Source organism: Vombatus ursinus, unplaced genomic scaffold (genome assembly GCF_900497805.2).
Source record: "Vombatus ursinus unplaced genomic scaffold, bare-nosed wombat genome assembly UNPS02014802.1, whole genome shotgun sequence".
Classification (NCBI taxonomy): Eukaryota; Metazoa; Chordata; class Mammalia; order Diprotodontia; family Vombatidae; genus Vombatus; species Vombatus ursinus.
Window position 1 is genome coordinate 10414829 of NW_020954580.1, and position 17131 is coordinate 10431959.

The 17131-nt window shown below is 36.3% G+C and overlaps 1 protein-coding gene across 2 annotated transcripts in view; it reads right to left on the reverse strand.

Moving 5' to 3' along the window:
• Positions 1-230: 230 nt before the first annotated feature.
• SPAG16 (sperm associated antigen 16) overlaps positions 231-17131 on the reverse strand; it is a 1197624-nt gene continuing 1180723 nt past the window's right edge. For both annotated transcript variants that reach the window (XM_027873434.1, XM_027873435.1), the window contains exon 16: positions 231-540. In XM_027873434.1, coding sequence (XP_027729235.1) covers positions 365-540 — 176 coding nt within the window. In that variant the 3' untranslated portion in view covers positions 231-364. The remainder of the gene's footprint in view (positions 541-17131) is intronic.

The window sequence follows — 17131 nt, forward strand, 5'->3', positions numbered from 1 at the left end:
TTATTCAGTTACATCAAAAACCAATCTCCTGCAATTCATCTAGTCTGTCATTAGGCGTCATTGTAAAGCTATTTCTCCCCAAACCCTAAGCAAGGCAGCGTCTTCTCTAAATTCTTATTAAAACAGGGGTGGAAGGTTGGGGGACGGGGAAGAGAGGAAATGACCCAGTCTCAAATAAATAAGCAGAAAGTTTTAATTTTTATTGGTGACAATATACACACCGGAGTGCATCCGTTGCATGTTATCAGGCGAACCGCAAATAATTACCTTCTAACATATTTAACTAGTCGTTTGCTGACTCGGAGCTCTAAAAGACATCCTCGGCATAAAAGTGAATGCCCTCTGCAGTGTGAGACGCTGATTTTCAGGACCACGTTCGAACAGTTCCGTCAGATCCCCCAGAAAATAGGATCTCTCTGTCGTGAGAGAACACTACGCTGTGCGCTTCACTCTCATGGCCCATCAGTTTGCGAATCTGACCTGATTTGAGATCTAGCAAATGGATAACACCGTTGCCGCTTGCCTGAGCTAAAACTCGACCTGAAATAGAGAGAAAGCAAAGTTTCATTGGAACGGATATAGTTTGCAAGTAAGGGAACGTTACCGTTCTGTTTCCAGGGCGATGCACCAAATTCTCCTTTTATGTTGCGAACTACCATGACACGTGAAATGAGAACTGCTTTATAGGAAACAATCTGAATCCAGTGTAATATAAATCAATAATTAGATTATTAGATTTGAGTGATTAAAATAAACCTGAGGATTTTTACTTACTACCCACCGCAGAGGATTTCCAGAACTTTAATTCTCAAAGGATTTATACAACCGTTTTATTAAGATAGACTTTTTGAACAACATAGAGCAGAGCAATTTATCAAAGGATATAACTCAAAATTCACAATATATATTGCATTAAGGAGAAGTTTTAGAGAGTTTAGGATTACAAGTTTATCCAAAGGACAAGATATTACTATTTTTGTGTACTTCATATTTTAAAAAAATTGTCATTCCACTTTAATTTTGGTTGCTTGTAAACATTGCACCTGAATCTTCATTTTAAAAACTATAAGTAATTTTATGATTAAAAATAATGGGGATAGTCATGAGCTTCAGTTTTATAAGAAAAATCAATAACTTCCTCACAAAATTGTTTAATCCTCTCAACTAAGCTTACAACTCAAGACCCTAATTATGTAAGACAGATACACATATGGGATAAGATATTCTTAAATCTGTTACAGTATCTTTTCTTAAATGTGAGTATTTTCCTGCAAGGGGCTCAAATCACCAGTGAAACCTGAATTAGTGTGGTCACCAAGAAGTCAATGAAGCATTTAAACCATGGATTTTGAGATTAGAAACAGTGGAACATTCTAATTTAACCTCAGATTTTGGAAGAGTAAGAAAGATAGGAGGTTTTCTACTTGACAGTCTGATGTTCACTTGGGAATCATTGCTATCACATCACCCTGATAGATTCCAATAGTGTCTTCTTGTCAAAATTTGAACAGAAAATGGCTTCAGGTGATATAATGGGGAAAACAATTGCAATTTGTTTTTCTTGTAAAAAATAATTATGCAAAAACATTTTAAAAACACTTAAACATTTAATCACAGGCTGTGTCTCAAGTGGTCATGGATATCTGTAAAGGAGGGACCACTGTAGAAGTACAGTTAACCATGATAAATATGACCTATTTGCAAACCTTTATAAGTACTGGGCTTCTTCATCTTGAACAAAGCCTGACACAGCAAAGATTCATAGGATGGATTAGGGTGTCCAAAGCAGCAGATGTGAATATTTATTATAAACTCTCCTCCAGTAAGTCTTTGCTGACAGAAGCATTACATATGGATTTCACTTTCAGCTAGACTCTATAGGCAATTGCTGTTGTGACTTTCCTAAAAACCAAACAAGTAACATTTCTTGGATTCTTAATAGCCACAGCGGGGGTAGGGGTAAGAGTTATTTCCAGTCTTTTAAATCAAGGAAAACAAATTAAGAACTCATAAAGAGAAGGAGGAAAAGGTTTAACTCAAAGCCTTTATTGTCATGAAGCAAAATTCATCAAATGAACACCTGAATTACTTCACTGGCTTAATTTATCAGACCTCTTGGGAACTTTTTTAAAAGTTTGCTCAACAAAATAGAGAAGATAAAATAATTAGGGCATGATTTAAAACTTCATGAATAATCTGACACCACTCACAGCTGCCCCTAAATATGTGTTCATAAATATATTAGTTATTGTGTGGATACTGATATATTTACATTAATTTTTGCTCACCTTTGGAAGATATTATGGGGGATCTCTGTGTTCCATGTTATCAACTGATTTATACAAAAGCATCATAAATATATCATTATACCCTTCCTTTTATAGTTTACATTGAAGCAATAGGTGCCACACCATAGTTGAAGTACAAAATTGTTTCTATAGAGGTAAGGCTGGTGAAAATGGTGTGGGACAGGAGATTTGAGGGAACCATTCACTAGGCTTTGTTAAGCACAACACTAATGTTTAGTTAGTATACATGGGACTTATGGGAAAAGAAAGCTAAATGACATTCCTCCCAATAAAATAATCAAATACTTAAGAGTTGATATCATTTCTGGGGAAGCAATATATTTGTAAATGTAAACATGCAGATGTTTCTGAATATATGTGCTTGGTATTTCACATACATGTGTCCATTTATCATCTTGGAAGAAACATGATGTAGACAGAGCATTGGATTTGATTCTTAGAACTTGGGTTCAAATCTTGGCTTTGTTATTTACTGCCTTTGTGACTTTGAGTATGTTGCTTAACTCCAGTTTCCTCATTTCTCAGGTCCTTTTCATTTCTTAGATATAGAGGTAACAGGAACACAATGATTTTCAGACAATGCACTATATCAGGCCATTTCTAAGCCAAGTCTACATTGCTTTGTTTTCTCTTTTCTTTAACAGAAAATGCTCATGTAAAAGGAGAGAAAAGGAAGACAAGAAAATGGAAATTTTAAATGTTACCTTATTATTTGCATTTATGTAAAATTTGCACTAATAATAATGCTTATTGTGATATAAATATATCTCTTCAGAAGAAAAGAAATCCTATCTCATGAAGAGGGAAGAGGAAATAAATTATTACATTGCTGGTTAAAATATCTTTATTAAAATATTAAATAAAACAAAGTATAAATAAAACAAGTATCCTACAAAACACAATTATCATTGAAATATACTCTTGGAAACTTTATTTGTCTAGCAATTTGAATACGAGAGGAACAATATATTAGAAAGGCAAACACCACAACCAAACCACACAAATCAAAGGCGTATGATGAAAAAAATAACCCATATAAAATGTACAAGTACAAATATATAGTACTATAGAAACATTTAAACAGGAAACTAGTTATATTGATTTATAAAACTACATTTGGACAAGATTGACTTCTTTCCTAATTTTAGTCAATGAATATATTTTGAGCTTCTACTGTGTACAAGACATTGGTAAGCATTTAGATAGCAGGCAGATTTAACACCTTTCATAGAATGGCTAGAGTATAAATGGTCTGGTGACAGGAATGTGTTATATGGTAAATGGCATAATGGAAAGAATACTGGACTTGGAGCTACCTGCTAGATGTATGACCTTGGACAAATCAGTTTACCTCTTTAGATTTTAGCTTCCTCACTTGTAATATGAAGAGAGTTGTACTAGATGAGATTTTTTTAAAGGTCTTTTCCAGTCAGACTATAGCTAACTAGTAATGTCTGCCAGTAGGCAAGAACCATAAACTCAGTTGTTGGGTTGTTGTTGCTGTTGTTGTTCAGCCTGGAAGTCACACTCATTTGTAGGGGGAACAAGAAGAGAAGGAGGGTGGACCTAGCCCTGTACTTGTGTGTATGAGGGGCTTGGGGGATGGTTGAAAGAGCCTGGAAACCACTTCACCGCCCCACTTTAAAAATAGCATGTTAAAGTGGAAAGTACCTTTAGGAATCATCTAGTCTAACTTTTATTTTATAGAGGAGGAAACTAAAATCCCATAGAGGGGAAGTAACTTGACCAAAGTCACAGAGGAATACTCATTGAACACTGACGTGAAGTAAAATGTAGCACTTATCTTATAGACTTAGAGAATGTTGGAACTGGAAGGACCTTAGAAACCACTTTGGCCAAACTCCTGTTCTGAAGAAGATGAGATTCAAAGTTAGTGTCAGGGCAGGGACTAGAATCTAGGTCCCTTAACTTCCAAATCTGGGGCTTTTTCAGTCAGGATGTTGAAATTTGATCTTTCTCAGGGACATCCCTCCTTCCAGAACACTAGACCCTGCTTTTGTGACTCAGGGTCACTAGTTGTGAAGGTAGATAGAGACAGGTATTCTCTGTCCTTCCAGGCATATCACCTCAAAGATACACCCAAAGAAAGTTTGAGGGAAAGAGCAAAACTCTGAATAAAAGGTCCTGGGAATGGAGGAAACAGAGACAATCCCAGAAAGACATTATCCTTTAAGATGGGCTCAGGGGTTGTATCTTTTTCCTAGCCTTACCCCACCTAACAGGCATCCTACTCTTACTGTGGGTATCTGGGACTTAATATGCTATCTCTGATTGGGCTAGAATGTGTTATTAAGGGGTATGTGAAGGTCCAATACCAAGGGTACCAGGGTCAAACAGGAACCTACCAAGGAGCCTAGGTGCTTTGCCTGGGTCAAAGACTGGCTTATTTCTGTCTCTACCTCAAACTCAGGTGGAGTTCAGCCTACTTAGAGTTCAAGCATTGACAGTGTTCACTTCTCTCTTAGGTCAGTAGACTCTTTCCCTGCCTTCTGCTTTAGAGGAATACAAACAGTGATGGAAGCCACTGGTGCATCTCTCCTTTGGGCAAAGCTCCACTCTGTTCAGTTCTTAACATTTTAAAAACCTATTTATATGTCTTTATATAATACAGCTAGGTGGAACAGTGGAACAGACTGTTGGGACTTGGAATCTGGAAGACCTGAGTTCAATCCTGCCTCAGACATTTATTAGCTGTGTGACCCTGGGCAAGACATTTAATCTCTCCTTGCTTCAGTTTCCTCATCTGTAAAATGACAATAACAATGACACCTATCTCTCAGGGTTGTTGCATGGACCAAATGAGATAATATGTGCGCAACATTTTGTAAACCTTAGAGTGCTATATAAATGCTAGCTATTATCATAGTTTACATTCTACCATGTGCTTTAGAGAAAATTTCAATGGGTTATCTGAATATGATAGCAAACTCAGGTTTTCTTTGTAATTAAAAAAAACATACATAACTTGTTTTTTTTTCCCCTGTAAAAAGGCTTTCAAATATCTCTTTCTTCTCACTCAATCAACACTATTCTGTGCTGTGTTGACCAATGGGAATTAAACTAGAGGAACATATGATATTCTTCATCTTCCCCTATTTGCCATGTTGCCAACTTTTTGGGGGCTTAATAATAGGTGTAAACCTTGACCTAAACCACAGCTCTTTGAATGTATTGCCATCAGATGAATCAACTTTTGGAAACTTAAAAACTGAAAAATTATAAGAAGACCCTCAAATTTTGCTCCCAGGATGATTTTATAAATAATCAATTTCTAAAAATGATGATGCTTCTTTATTATGTGCTTTTTTTCACTAGTGAAAATGGGTCAAGGGTATCATTGCCAAAGCACTCTCAGTTGGGTTTGCAGAAATACTTTGAGAATTGGAAAATATTTAGTAACTTGATTTTATAGGAAAAATTAGCTGATATTAGTGACATACTATGATTTAACAATAAAGTAATGAAGAAAGCCCTCAAGAATATCCAATTTTAAGTGCTGAATTAGACAAGTTAGTGACTTTATTCCTTTTGGGCCCTGTTAGTATCATTTTAAGCTAGGCAATTTATGAGTAAAATAGTAACACAAATTTCCAATGTAGTGTCTAGGAAGCTGATTACTTAAGAATTAGGGCTATTTTCTCCCCTTCATATTGTTTTCCTATGTCCTTTATTAACATAATCTCACAGATACATATGAACACATAAACCTGTTTCCTAAGGAGGTTTTCCTAATGAAGGGGAAAAAAGAAAAATAAGACAAATGCCTATTAATTAAGGAGTCAAATACTTAAGCCCTTTTTATCTGCAGAATCCTTAACCTGGGCATCCCTAATAGAGTTGTCCTGAACCAATGGTCCATAAACCATGTGCTTGCAATTCAGGGATCATTAACAATGTAAGTCTTTGGTAAAACATATCTTGCTGACTTGCCCCTGATAACTAAGTGATATATTTTCAATTGAGCATGTTCTAAACTTTTTGGTTAAACTAACATAGCTCAGGAAATCTTTGAATGTGTAAATGTAAAAGGATACAATTTTGGGGGTACTTCTGGGTCCTTTTTGTTTGTATTGCCAATTATACAAGTATGAAAACTATGAAAGCACTACTCTAGAATCACTAAGGGTTTTCTAAATTTTCAAAAATTGTTTTGGGGACACGTCCCACAGAATCATGGGATTTGTGAGCTAGAATAGACCTCGGTGGCCATAGAATCTAATCTATACATGCAAGATATTTCCACTATAATATATCCAACAAGCGGTCATCTAGTCTCTGTTTCAAGCCCTACAAGGGGCGGGGGGGGGGGGGAATCCACTATCCCTCAAACCCAGCCATTCCACTCTTGGGACTAGTGGCTAAGATTGTTCCTGACATGGAACCTAAAGTTGCCTCTTTGCAACTGTCCTCCATTGCTCCTGGTTCTGTCCTCTGGGCCCAAATGAGATAACAACAATAAAAAATAAACAACAACAACAACAACAACAACAGCTAGTCTTTATATGGCACTTTTAAGTTTGCAAAGCAATTTGCAAGGCAATCTCATTTGATCCTCATGACAATCTTAGGAGGTAGGTGTTATAAAACAACAACAACAGCAATAACAACAACAATAATAAAAATATTACATGCATTTTACAGGTAAGGAAACTGAAGCACAAGACAGTTGAGTGATTTGCTCAGCGTTACTTAGTAGGTGTCTGAGGTAGGATTTGCTCTCAGGCCTTTGTGACTCCAAGACCAATACTCTATATAATGTACCATTTAGTTATGAAGTTTCTCCTTCAAATGACAATCTTTCAAATATTTGAACTTAGTTATCACTTCCCTTGAGTCTTCTCTCAGCTAGAGATGCCTAGCTCCTTCATCAGGTCCTCATATAACATGGACTTAATGCTTTTTCATTCATTCAGGGTTCTTCAATATCCTAGTTTTCTTCCCCTGGACATTCTCCATCTTAACAATATTTTTCTTAAACTATGTTCCTTTGGAAGTGCACACCATTCTTCAGATGAGGTCTGACAGACAAAGAGTGCAGTGAGCAAATCACCTCTCTCTCCCTGGCATTGAGACTCCAGTTAATACAGCCCAATATTGTATTTACTTTTTGTTTTTGGCTGTCACATTGCACTGTTGACTCATGTTGAACTTGTAATCCACAAAGGCACTTAGAGCTTTTTCAGAACAACTGCTATCTATACATGCCTCCCTCATCTCAAGTTTGTGAAGCTGATTTTTGTACCAAATACAAGACTTCACTTTCATTTTACTCTACTGAATGTATGCCTATTGTATTAGATTCAGCTCAGTCCTCTAGCCTATCAAGAACCTTTTGGAAGCTATCCCTCCCAATTTTGTTCCATCTGAAAATCTGATAACATACTATCTATGCCATTATTCTAGTAATTTAACAGTTGTTTCTTATAAATTTCCATCTAAAACTCAAAGTGATAAGTCATATTAGCAATATGAGACACTTGGCAGATATGTGATGGGCTGTTTTTGATATGGGGAAGTGGTCTTGGGAGCCATGATAAGAGCATAGTGCCAGATTGAGTTTGTGGGTTCTAGTTGGTGAAGGTCAGAAGACAGAAGCAAAAATTTTCTATTTATGCTGCAGAGCAAAGCTGCTCAAAAGCAACGAGGAAGTTATTTATGCTTTATGGAGATTTAGATGAACAAGAAGGCTCTATTGGTACCTTATTGCTCTTGGACTACATCAGATATGAACAATTCACCTAGCAGCAGCTGTGGCTTTAAAGTCCTATCCCAGAGGATCAACAGTTCCAGAGACTTAAGATTAAGGGGTAGTTTGTGTTATAATTACAACTCTTGTTTTTGTTATATAGGATTGGTAACTGTTTTGGAGGACAGATCACCAACTTGTGCCTAGAAGTTTTATTTCTTTTAAAACTTTGTTATTGCATTTGCTATTCTTGTAGAAAAAATGTATTATTTAACATGGTTTCTTTTAATGAAGTATTTTTTAAAAGCATTAGGTGATTAGATCCTGCATGAAATATTTAAGAATCTAGGGGAAACTACACTGCCTCCTACCCCCACCAAACACAACCAATCTATACTTACTCTATTATTCAAACCATCAATGCCATCTTGTGACAGCTATCCAAAATGCAGGTGCAAGATCTCTGGAGAATATGACTAACATCTGGAAAGTATGCTTTGCTTTTCCATTTCAATCCTATTTTAGTTGTGACACATGTCACAATTAACAAATAAGATTTTGGAAAACAATATAAAGGGGAGCAACCAATATGCATTGTGTGGAACATCTGTGTCAAACCTATGGGGGGACATAGACAAGAGTAGTAGGACAGATTGGGCGTACATGGATAGTTTGCAGGAAACATTCACACTGATGAGATCTCAGATCCATTTAAGTATTTGAGAATGTCCCAGGAACTGTGCTAGGCATACATTTCACATTTAATCTAAATCCGGTGGTTGATGACCGATTGTTTTTACCTGTTGAAGGTACCAGGGCTATTATCTTCTAATTTGATTGACTTACTCAATCACCCCATACTTACAGATTTTTTTTTAGTCCAGACCTGTGATTTCATGACATAGTGAATGCCCTGTGAGGCAGCACCCTCTACTAATGCATATCAGCAACTATACTGGAACTCATAGTTTAAGAGAGTTGCATGGTAACACTTAAAGCTTTTAAGTGATTTGCCAAGGGTTGCACAGCTGGTATATGTTACAGGCAGGACTTTAGCCTAGGTCTTCATAACTGATGCCAGCTTTTTATCCACTACACGATACTGCCTCTTGGGAATAGATTATATGAATTAAACAGAAGAATAGATGAGTTGGAGTGCAGTATTTGATGTCATGATTGTTGACTAGAAGCAAGAATGTGGCAAATATGAATCTTTGAGAGACAATTTTGAATGTGTGATGGGTTAAAGGGGACAAGATATTGTCCATAAAATATGAGTTTTAGTAGATAGATAGTGCTAAGTGTAATTCAGCAGTATGAGATGGCAGTCAGAAAAACCACATCAATCTTAAGATGCCTACAAGTGGCTACAAGAAAGGAAATAATATGAAGGGGTTGGACTGGATGACTTTCAAGTTTCCTTCAGGCTCTACATCTGAGATCTATGATCTATAATAGAATCATTGCATTTTGCCCTGACTAGACCACTTTTTGTGTATTGAGTTGCATTTTTGATACCACCTGTTAAGAAAGACACTGACAAATTTTACCTCATCCAGAAGATGGTGACAGGATGATGAAGAAACTATGCTGTACAAAGAATAGCTGAAGTAATTATGGATGTTTAGCCTAGAGAAGAGGCCTAGGGGGGGACATGAGAGCTGCTTTCAAATATTGGGAGGGTTACTGTGGAAGAGGGAATAGATTGGCAATTATTTGGCCACAGAAGACAAAAGTTGGAATAATTGGTAAAAAATACAGTGAAGTAGATACTAGTTTAACATAAGGAAAAGCTTCCCAATAGAGCTGTCTCAAACTGGAATGGACTTCCTGAGGAGATAGGGATAGATAGGAATTTCAGTGTTCCTGGAGGGTAAATGATTTGTCAGATACTTTGCTGAAAGTATTCTTATTTAGGTAAAGTTTGTACTAGATCATCCCTAAAGTCCCTTCTAACTTTGAAACTGTATAATTCCATGAGCAGGAGTTCAACCTTTGTGTAAGTTGTATAGGTAAAACAAGATTCCCAAATAGTGGATCTTTTATTTCTTCAGTCCTTTATCCTTTGTTGCTCCAGTTCTCTTCAGTTATTTTGCTTCTTTTCCCATTATTCTTCTCCAAATGTGGTCTTGAGTATTGGATGACTGCCTGACTATGCATCTGAAGGAGTACCTTAAAGTTCTGTAAACCCATGTTTGGTCTCTTATAGGGTCCAAAATGCTCACTGACAAAGTTAGCCAAGGTATGAGAGGTTACACATTAAGCTATTAAGACCCACCAAAACATTCACATGCTGTAGAATGTTAGATGAACAGATCTCTCCTTAGGAAATTCAAAAACAAAAACAAACAAACAAAACAAAACAGGGCACCAAGGGAATGGTACACAGTATGGTAAATTTGGATGGAGAGAAGGTAAGGCTTGGGTCATGGGGTAAATTATGATGGAAAGAAGGCAAGATTTGTGTCATGGGGCACTTCTGAGTAGATAATGTATTTGGGTTTCCATAAAGGTCATGGCTACAGAGAAAAAGAGAGGTACAGGAATGAGGAAAAAGAGAGTAGTTAAATGGGAGATGAATTTTGAGTAATCTTGAATAATTCAACAATAATCTAACAATATATTAAACAGCTACTATGTGGAAGGTCCATCAGCTTACTTAGAGCTCTATTCATTATATTTTTCCTGGCAATTATAAGGTCTGGGGCAGGGGTGAGGAGCCTGTGCCCTTGAGGCACTTCACAGAACAAATCCCCTTAAAAAAAGGATCTGTTCTGTAGAACTTGAATTCAGTCCAAATGCGACACCTGAGGACCTAGCCACATGTGGCCTCAAGGTCACAGCTCCACACCCCTGAATTTTATGACCATTCAAAAATTTTGGCATTTGATATTTCTACATGTATTGTACATTTTAGATATTTATATAACCTAATGCCTTATTGGTCTTAATATAGAGCATAATAAATACAAAATATACCCCTAAAATCTAACCCATTTTAAAGAAAAAAATCATTACTTCCACTGCCTCCAAATAATCATACAATATTATCATTTTAATGGAAAAACCTATTCTTTTTAAAAGTAAATAATGAAGCTTCTAGCAAAAAACCATGTAAGTTATTATACAACAAGTTTAAGGGAATTCTTAAAAAGCAAGAAATTTTAAAAGCAGTTCTATGGTTTGCTATTTTCATAGGGTAATTGGAACTGAGCCTCAGAACAAAGTGCATGTAAGCTACTAGGCCTCTCCCCCCCTCAAACACACCCACCCCATGACCAAGCTTTTGCTTAGTCTTTTACTTCAAGGCAAAAGAAGAAAGGTAAGTTCATGGGCTTTCTAGTGAATTCCCTCTAGCTGTTGAGACGTAGACAGGAGAGATTGGTTTCCCAATTTTTGGTACACCAGCAGTAGAAGCATCAGGCTCAGAATTCTTTCTTGTGAGCCTGGGATTATGTGGATGGTGTTGCTTCTGCAGCTGCTGCTGGGGAGACCAGTGAAAATTTAGTCATATTGAGGGAGCTTGGAGTATGATTATGGACCCTGAATGGTTTTATATAAGCCAGAAATGGGGGAAAAAGCATAGTTTTTATTCATACCAATATGGTAGATTTATGTGCAAAAGAATATTGGGATATTAAATATAAGCAGGTTCTAGTCTTGGTTCTGTCAATAACTACACGTCCTGGGACAAGTAATCTAGCCTCTTGGGCTCTCTGATTCCTCATTTATAAAATGAAGGGGTAGTACTCAATTGCTAAGGGCTCTTCATAGATTCTCTGAACCTAAAAAAATCACACATGACTTAGGGGTATGTATATATGCCAAAGTACAAGAAATCTTTAGGAATCAAATTGGCACATTATTCGTTTCCATTTTAGTTTTATTTTAGCTGCAATTTAAGTTGATATGATTTGGTTTTATAATGAATCATGGTGATTCAACAATCAATTTCAATCTAGATCAGTTCAGAGAACTTAGAATGTATCACAACTGACAATTGGGGTAAAAAAACTTAAAAGGGGTCATTGGGTCATAGATTTAGAACTAGAAGTATGAAAGAATTCATCCAGTCCAACACTTTCATTTTACAGATGAAGATACTGAGATCTAGCAAGCTTAACAGATTTGACTAGCATCACAAAGAGAATAAGTGGGGATAGGATTTAAGGTCCTCCACCTCCAAATCATGGATGAGGCTGGCTCTCAATCTTCTATGCCAGGCTGCCTCTAATATCCTTATCTGCAAATTATAATAGCTGCTTCATGTTTGTATAACTTGTTTTCCCTTAGCTATTTACAGCTATTCAAGGATCTAGACCTTGTCTTTCATGTCTTTTGTATCCTGTAGGTCATCTAACATAATGATGAGTAATGCTCATTTAATGAAAAGCATATTCTACCTTTGTCCATGTGCTAAATTTGAAGAGGAGAGAGCTAACATTTTAATAATTGTTTGAAAAATGAAGAAGAGATAAGCATAATTTTCTTGGTCAAGCAAGGAACCCAGGATCCCAAATAATCTAGAATGCAATCACAAGTTGTTAGGATGTATCAAACCAACTCCAGTCTTCATGACGTGTGAATCTCTTTTTCTGATGGAATTAAACAGAGAAGCCTCATGGGGTGAACAAATGCATGACATACCTCTGCAGGGCTTTAAAAGCTAAAACCTCTAGACCCCAGACAGTGGTTCATGTTGAAGGTATGCCAAGCCAAGAGCCAGAAGCCTACAAAGAATCAGTCTTGGTTTTGATTCTATAGACTGATCAATAATGGAAACACACTGTCTTCACACAGGTAGAAATCTGTGAATTATAACTTCAGGAGTGGACATCCACTGGATACCCATCCTAGAAAACCAAGAGTACTAGTTGCCCCTGGGGAAGTAGTCCAGAGGGTATAGTCCAGTATTATTCTTAAAGTACTGCTTTATCATGTAACTCTTCTCAAAGTTTGCTTCCAATGGCTACTAAATAACATCATAACTCCTTTTCTAGGTATTCAAAGCCCTCTAGAAACTGGCTCTACACTTCCTTTCTAATTCTATTGGCTATTACTTCTCCATATGAATCACATCCTTTAGCTAATCAATCACAAAACATTTATTAAGCACCAACTATGTGCCAGGCATTATGATATGAACTAGAGATATTCAAATGGATCTGTGATCTCACTGATCTAGGAATTCCCTCCAACTATGAATACTGCAATTTTTTGGGTTTCTCCTGATATTGTGAGAGTACCAATGGAACACTCTTTCTACCTGATGTCCCTTTCCTGACTATCTTGTCATCTCTTCCAATCATACAGTTTCTTAATGATGTCCTCTTATTTTTCTTCATAGGTCTTCATTGGTTATGTTTCAGCTTGTTCATATCAACCTCATGCTTCTTTACTTTTCTCTTTGTGATATTTATTTTTAATTCTTTTTTATTTTTATTTTTATTTTTTTTTAGGCAATTGGAGTTAAGTGACTTGCCCAGGGTCACATAGCTAGTAAGTGTCAGGTGTTTGGTCTGAGGCCAGATTTGAACTCAGGTCCTCCTGACTTCAGGGCCGGTGCTTTATCCACCGCACCACCTAGCTGCCCTTTATTTTTAATTCTTAAGAGGTATTTGTATTCCACATCATCTTTCATATAGGAATGCAAGTGGAATCAGTTTTAAAAAGATGGGCCTTTGCTTTCATGGGAAACCTGGGAGAAATTAAAAGAGTCTTATAATTTCCCAAGGCAATCTAAACCATACTACTCCTCCTGTTCAACTCTGGGCTTAATTCTTTGTCCATCTATAAACTGTTGTTCCAAGATATATGTACTAATGGACAAGTGCCATAGAGAGTTCATCCAAATGTATGTTGAAATATAGACAATAGGCATTCATCAACCACTAGGTTTTTCCTGTGAGGATGGATGGGTTGAATCTTCTGAATGATTAAAGATTTTTTTCATAAAGCTCAGTAATGTTCTGGGGTTTGATGTAACCAATATGATACTACTCACAGCCAAAAACAGCTGGAGTCACGCACTATTCGGAGAAGTCCCTTTTTGACATGCACTAAACAGTGGATCAACTCAATCACAGGGTTGAATATTATTGGCAATTATCCAGTTAATACCTATATCAGTTATTCATGCTTCACTTGATGTTTATTATCAGTGGGCCATTGAACAGCTTTATCTTTGTTGTTATATCTTTCAAGGAATCTTGATTGATTTTGATATATGGATGGGAGACACCTTGCTGTAAAAGACACTATAAAAATTTTGTTTTATTGAATCAAATGCTTTTTTTTTGTTATCAACAAACAATAAACATGATGAGATCTTACATTCTCTATATACTTCCATTATTGTGGCACATTTTTTAATATCTTATGTGAATTAATGATTTCTTTATCTCTATGATTATGAGCCTGGCTCCTTGTAACTGTATTGCTCAGAATACAGCTATTTAAATCTTAATTGCAGCTTAATCTCAAGCCAGGGCTATGGACCTTGGCAAGTGACTTGTTAGGAACTGGAGATCCATTAACGTTCAAACAGAGTACTTGTATCAGTCAATTCAATCATCAAGTATTTATTAAGCTACTGCTTTGTGTCAGGCATTGTGCTAGCCACTAGGGATACAAAGACAAAAAAAATACTAGTTGCCCTCAAGGAGCTTACATTTTAATGTGGGAAATCAGTCTGTATACATAGAAACATATGCAAAATGTATATACGTGTGTTTATGTATATATGTATGTATGTATATATGTATGTATGTGTAACACAAGGCCATTTTGGTTTGAAGGCACTAGTAGCTGGAGGGATCAGGAAAGGCCTCATTGCTGCTCCCATCCTAAGCATATTTTTGCTTTTAAAAATGGCACTCATGTCTTACACAGTGCATGTAAGGCACTCTTTAATGCTAGCCCTATCTTGTTCCCTTTTGCCCAAGATTCTGTGCAGGTTCCCAATCCCATATCCTTATTTCTCTGAGACTGAAAGCTTTGACTCCTTCTTGCTAGTTCTCCCAGAGAGGAGTCCTGCCATGAATCCCTTGAGAACCCTCTCGTTGAGTTCTGGCTATTCGCTGCCCAGTCTCACTGATCTGCTTGACAGTACCCTGTGTAATGTTTCCTACCAGACTCTGGTGACACCTGTCACATTGCATTGCACTTATTTATGAATATATCTAATAGATGACATAATTTAGTAGAAAGAGCATTAAACTTAGTTCTGGGCATAAGTTTTTTCTTTCTCTGACGCTTCCTAATTAGGTGTGTAACTCTGGGAAAGTTCCTTAGTTTTTCCAAGCCTCACTGTCCTCATTTACAAAATGGCACTATTGCACCTCTCTGCCATGCAGGAATGGTAAGGAAAATTGCTTTGTAAATTGTAATTTGGCTTATAAATGTGATTTATTATTATCTCCATAATCAGAGTGTAAGATTCTTGAGGGCCAGGGCCATGGTTCATATACCCCTTTGTCTCCCACAGTCTTCCCTCCAGTGCTTTGCACATGGCAGATGCTCAATAAGTATTTTTGTGCCTGAGTGGATGATGAAAAAAGCATTACTTCAGTTACAATAAGAGGTCCCTTCCAAAATGCCTACTAAAGGACACCAGGGTATCTCAGATACCTGGATCAAGTTTTTGTTCCACTACTTATTTATGCCAGTAGCTAGAAATGCTAGATTTATTTCTTCTAAGAGTTCAAAAAAACACTTAAAATATTACTATGGTCATTATATTGGCCCTTATGGAGGTGTTGTCTATTGATAGGCTTCCTGGGAGGCAAATGAAAGACTTATGAGAATAGCTTTTAACTCTTTCAGAATTTTCATTTCTCTTAGAATGAATGAGCCCCTGTAAAGCTTTAAGTGGACACAGTGTTCAAAAAGAGATCAAGTAACTCCCCGAAGGGCTTCACTCTCAACAAATATTTTAAACTTTGTAATAAGAATGTATGGTACACAGTTCTCATTTCTTTCCCATCTATAGGAAAATTAATTTCAAAGAAAAAATCCATCATTATTCTAATATATTCATCTTTCATCTCCAAACCCAACTCTGTATTTGTATGTGGTATGTTTCTGAGCACATGCAACATACAACACTATATGATTTCTCCTATTACAAATTGTTCATGAAAAATGAAATAGTTCTGGTTTGTTCAAGCAATTTACCATATTTTTTTATGTCATGACAGATGACCAGAATAAAAAAAAGTACAAGATTAATTTGCTGGGTTGATATAAACCAAATTACATAATATAGAGTAACAGGACCTCGATTTATCAAAGAATATAGAATTGACAATTTATATCCCATAAATTTCTAAATAGGAGTCACAGGGATACTTGAGAGTTTCTATAAAGTAGATCCAAAGCCAAGGTTTAGGTAATACTTTACTGTCTGCATATTCATTGGCCAAAGATGATGCCATCTTTGTAATGTACTACATTGACAAGCAGAGAAGTTAGCTGGTATTTGACTATGACATTCAATAAATCATGTTGACAGGAACCTTTGATTTTTTTTTGTTATTAGAGGAAGAAGGAAGAACATTTGATGCTATTTAGCAATTAATGTATCAAAAGAGTTAGGAGTTAAATCCTCCTTAGAGAACTCTTTAATAGATCTAACTTAATTTACTCTATATGGGTCTACTTACCAACTACTGTTAGCTAAAACAACTGTAGATAAATACATTTGTCAAGTCCAAGACAAATGCAGTACTAGTCAAGTAGAACCAATAGAAGCTTTTTGTATGGACTCATCAAATGTTTTTTCTTTTAGAAAATTAACTTAGAAGGCATACACCTTTTCCAGTGATGTAATATTCTCAATATTAAATGCTAGTGTTTTTATGAAAATGCTGTCAAATTTTATTTGGACTAAAGAAAAAAAAAACCTGTGTAGTAAGAATGAAAAGTCAGCAGTTGACTGAGGACTGAACATACAAATTATATTAACTATTTGTTAATTGTATTGCTTAACATGGACACAAGAATTTTGGTATTCCATTTAAATACTAAAATATTCCACTTAAATACTTCCACTGAAGGGAACTCACTACTCTCTGAGGCAGTCTATACCACTTTGGGTGGTACTAATTATTCAGAA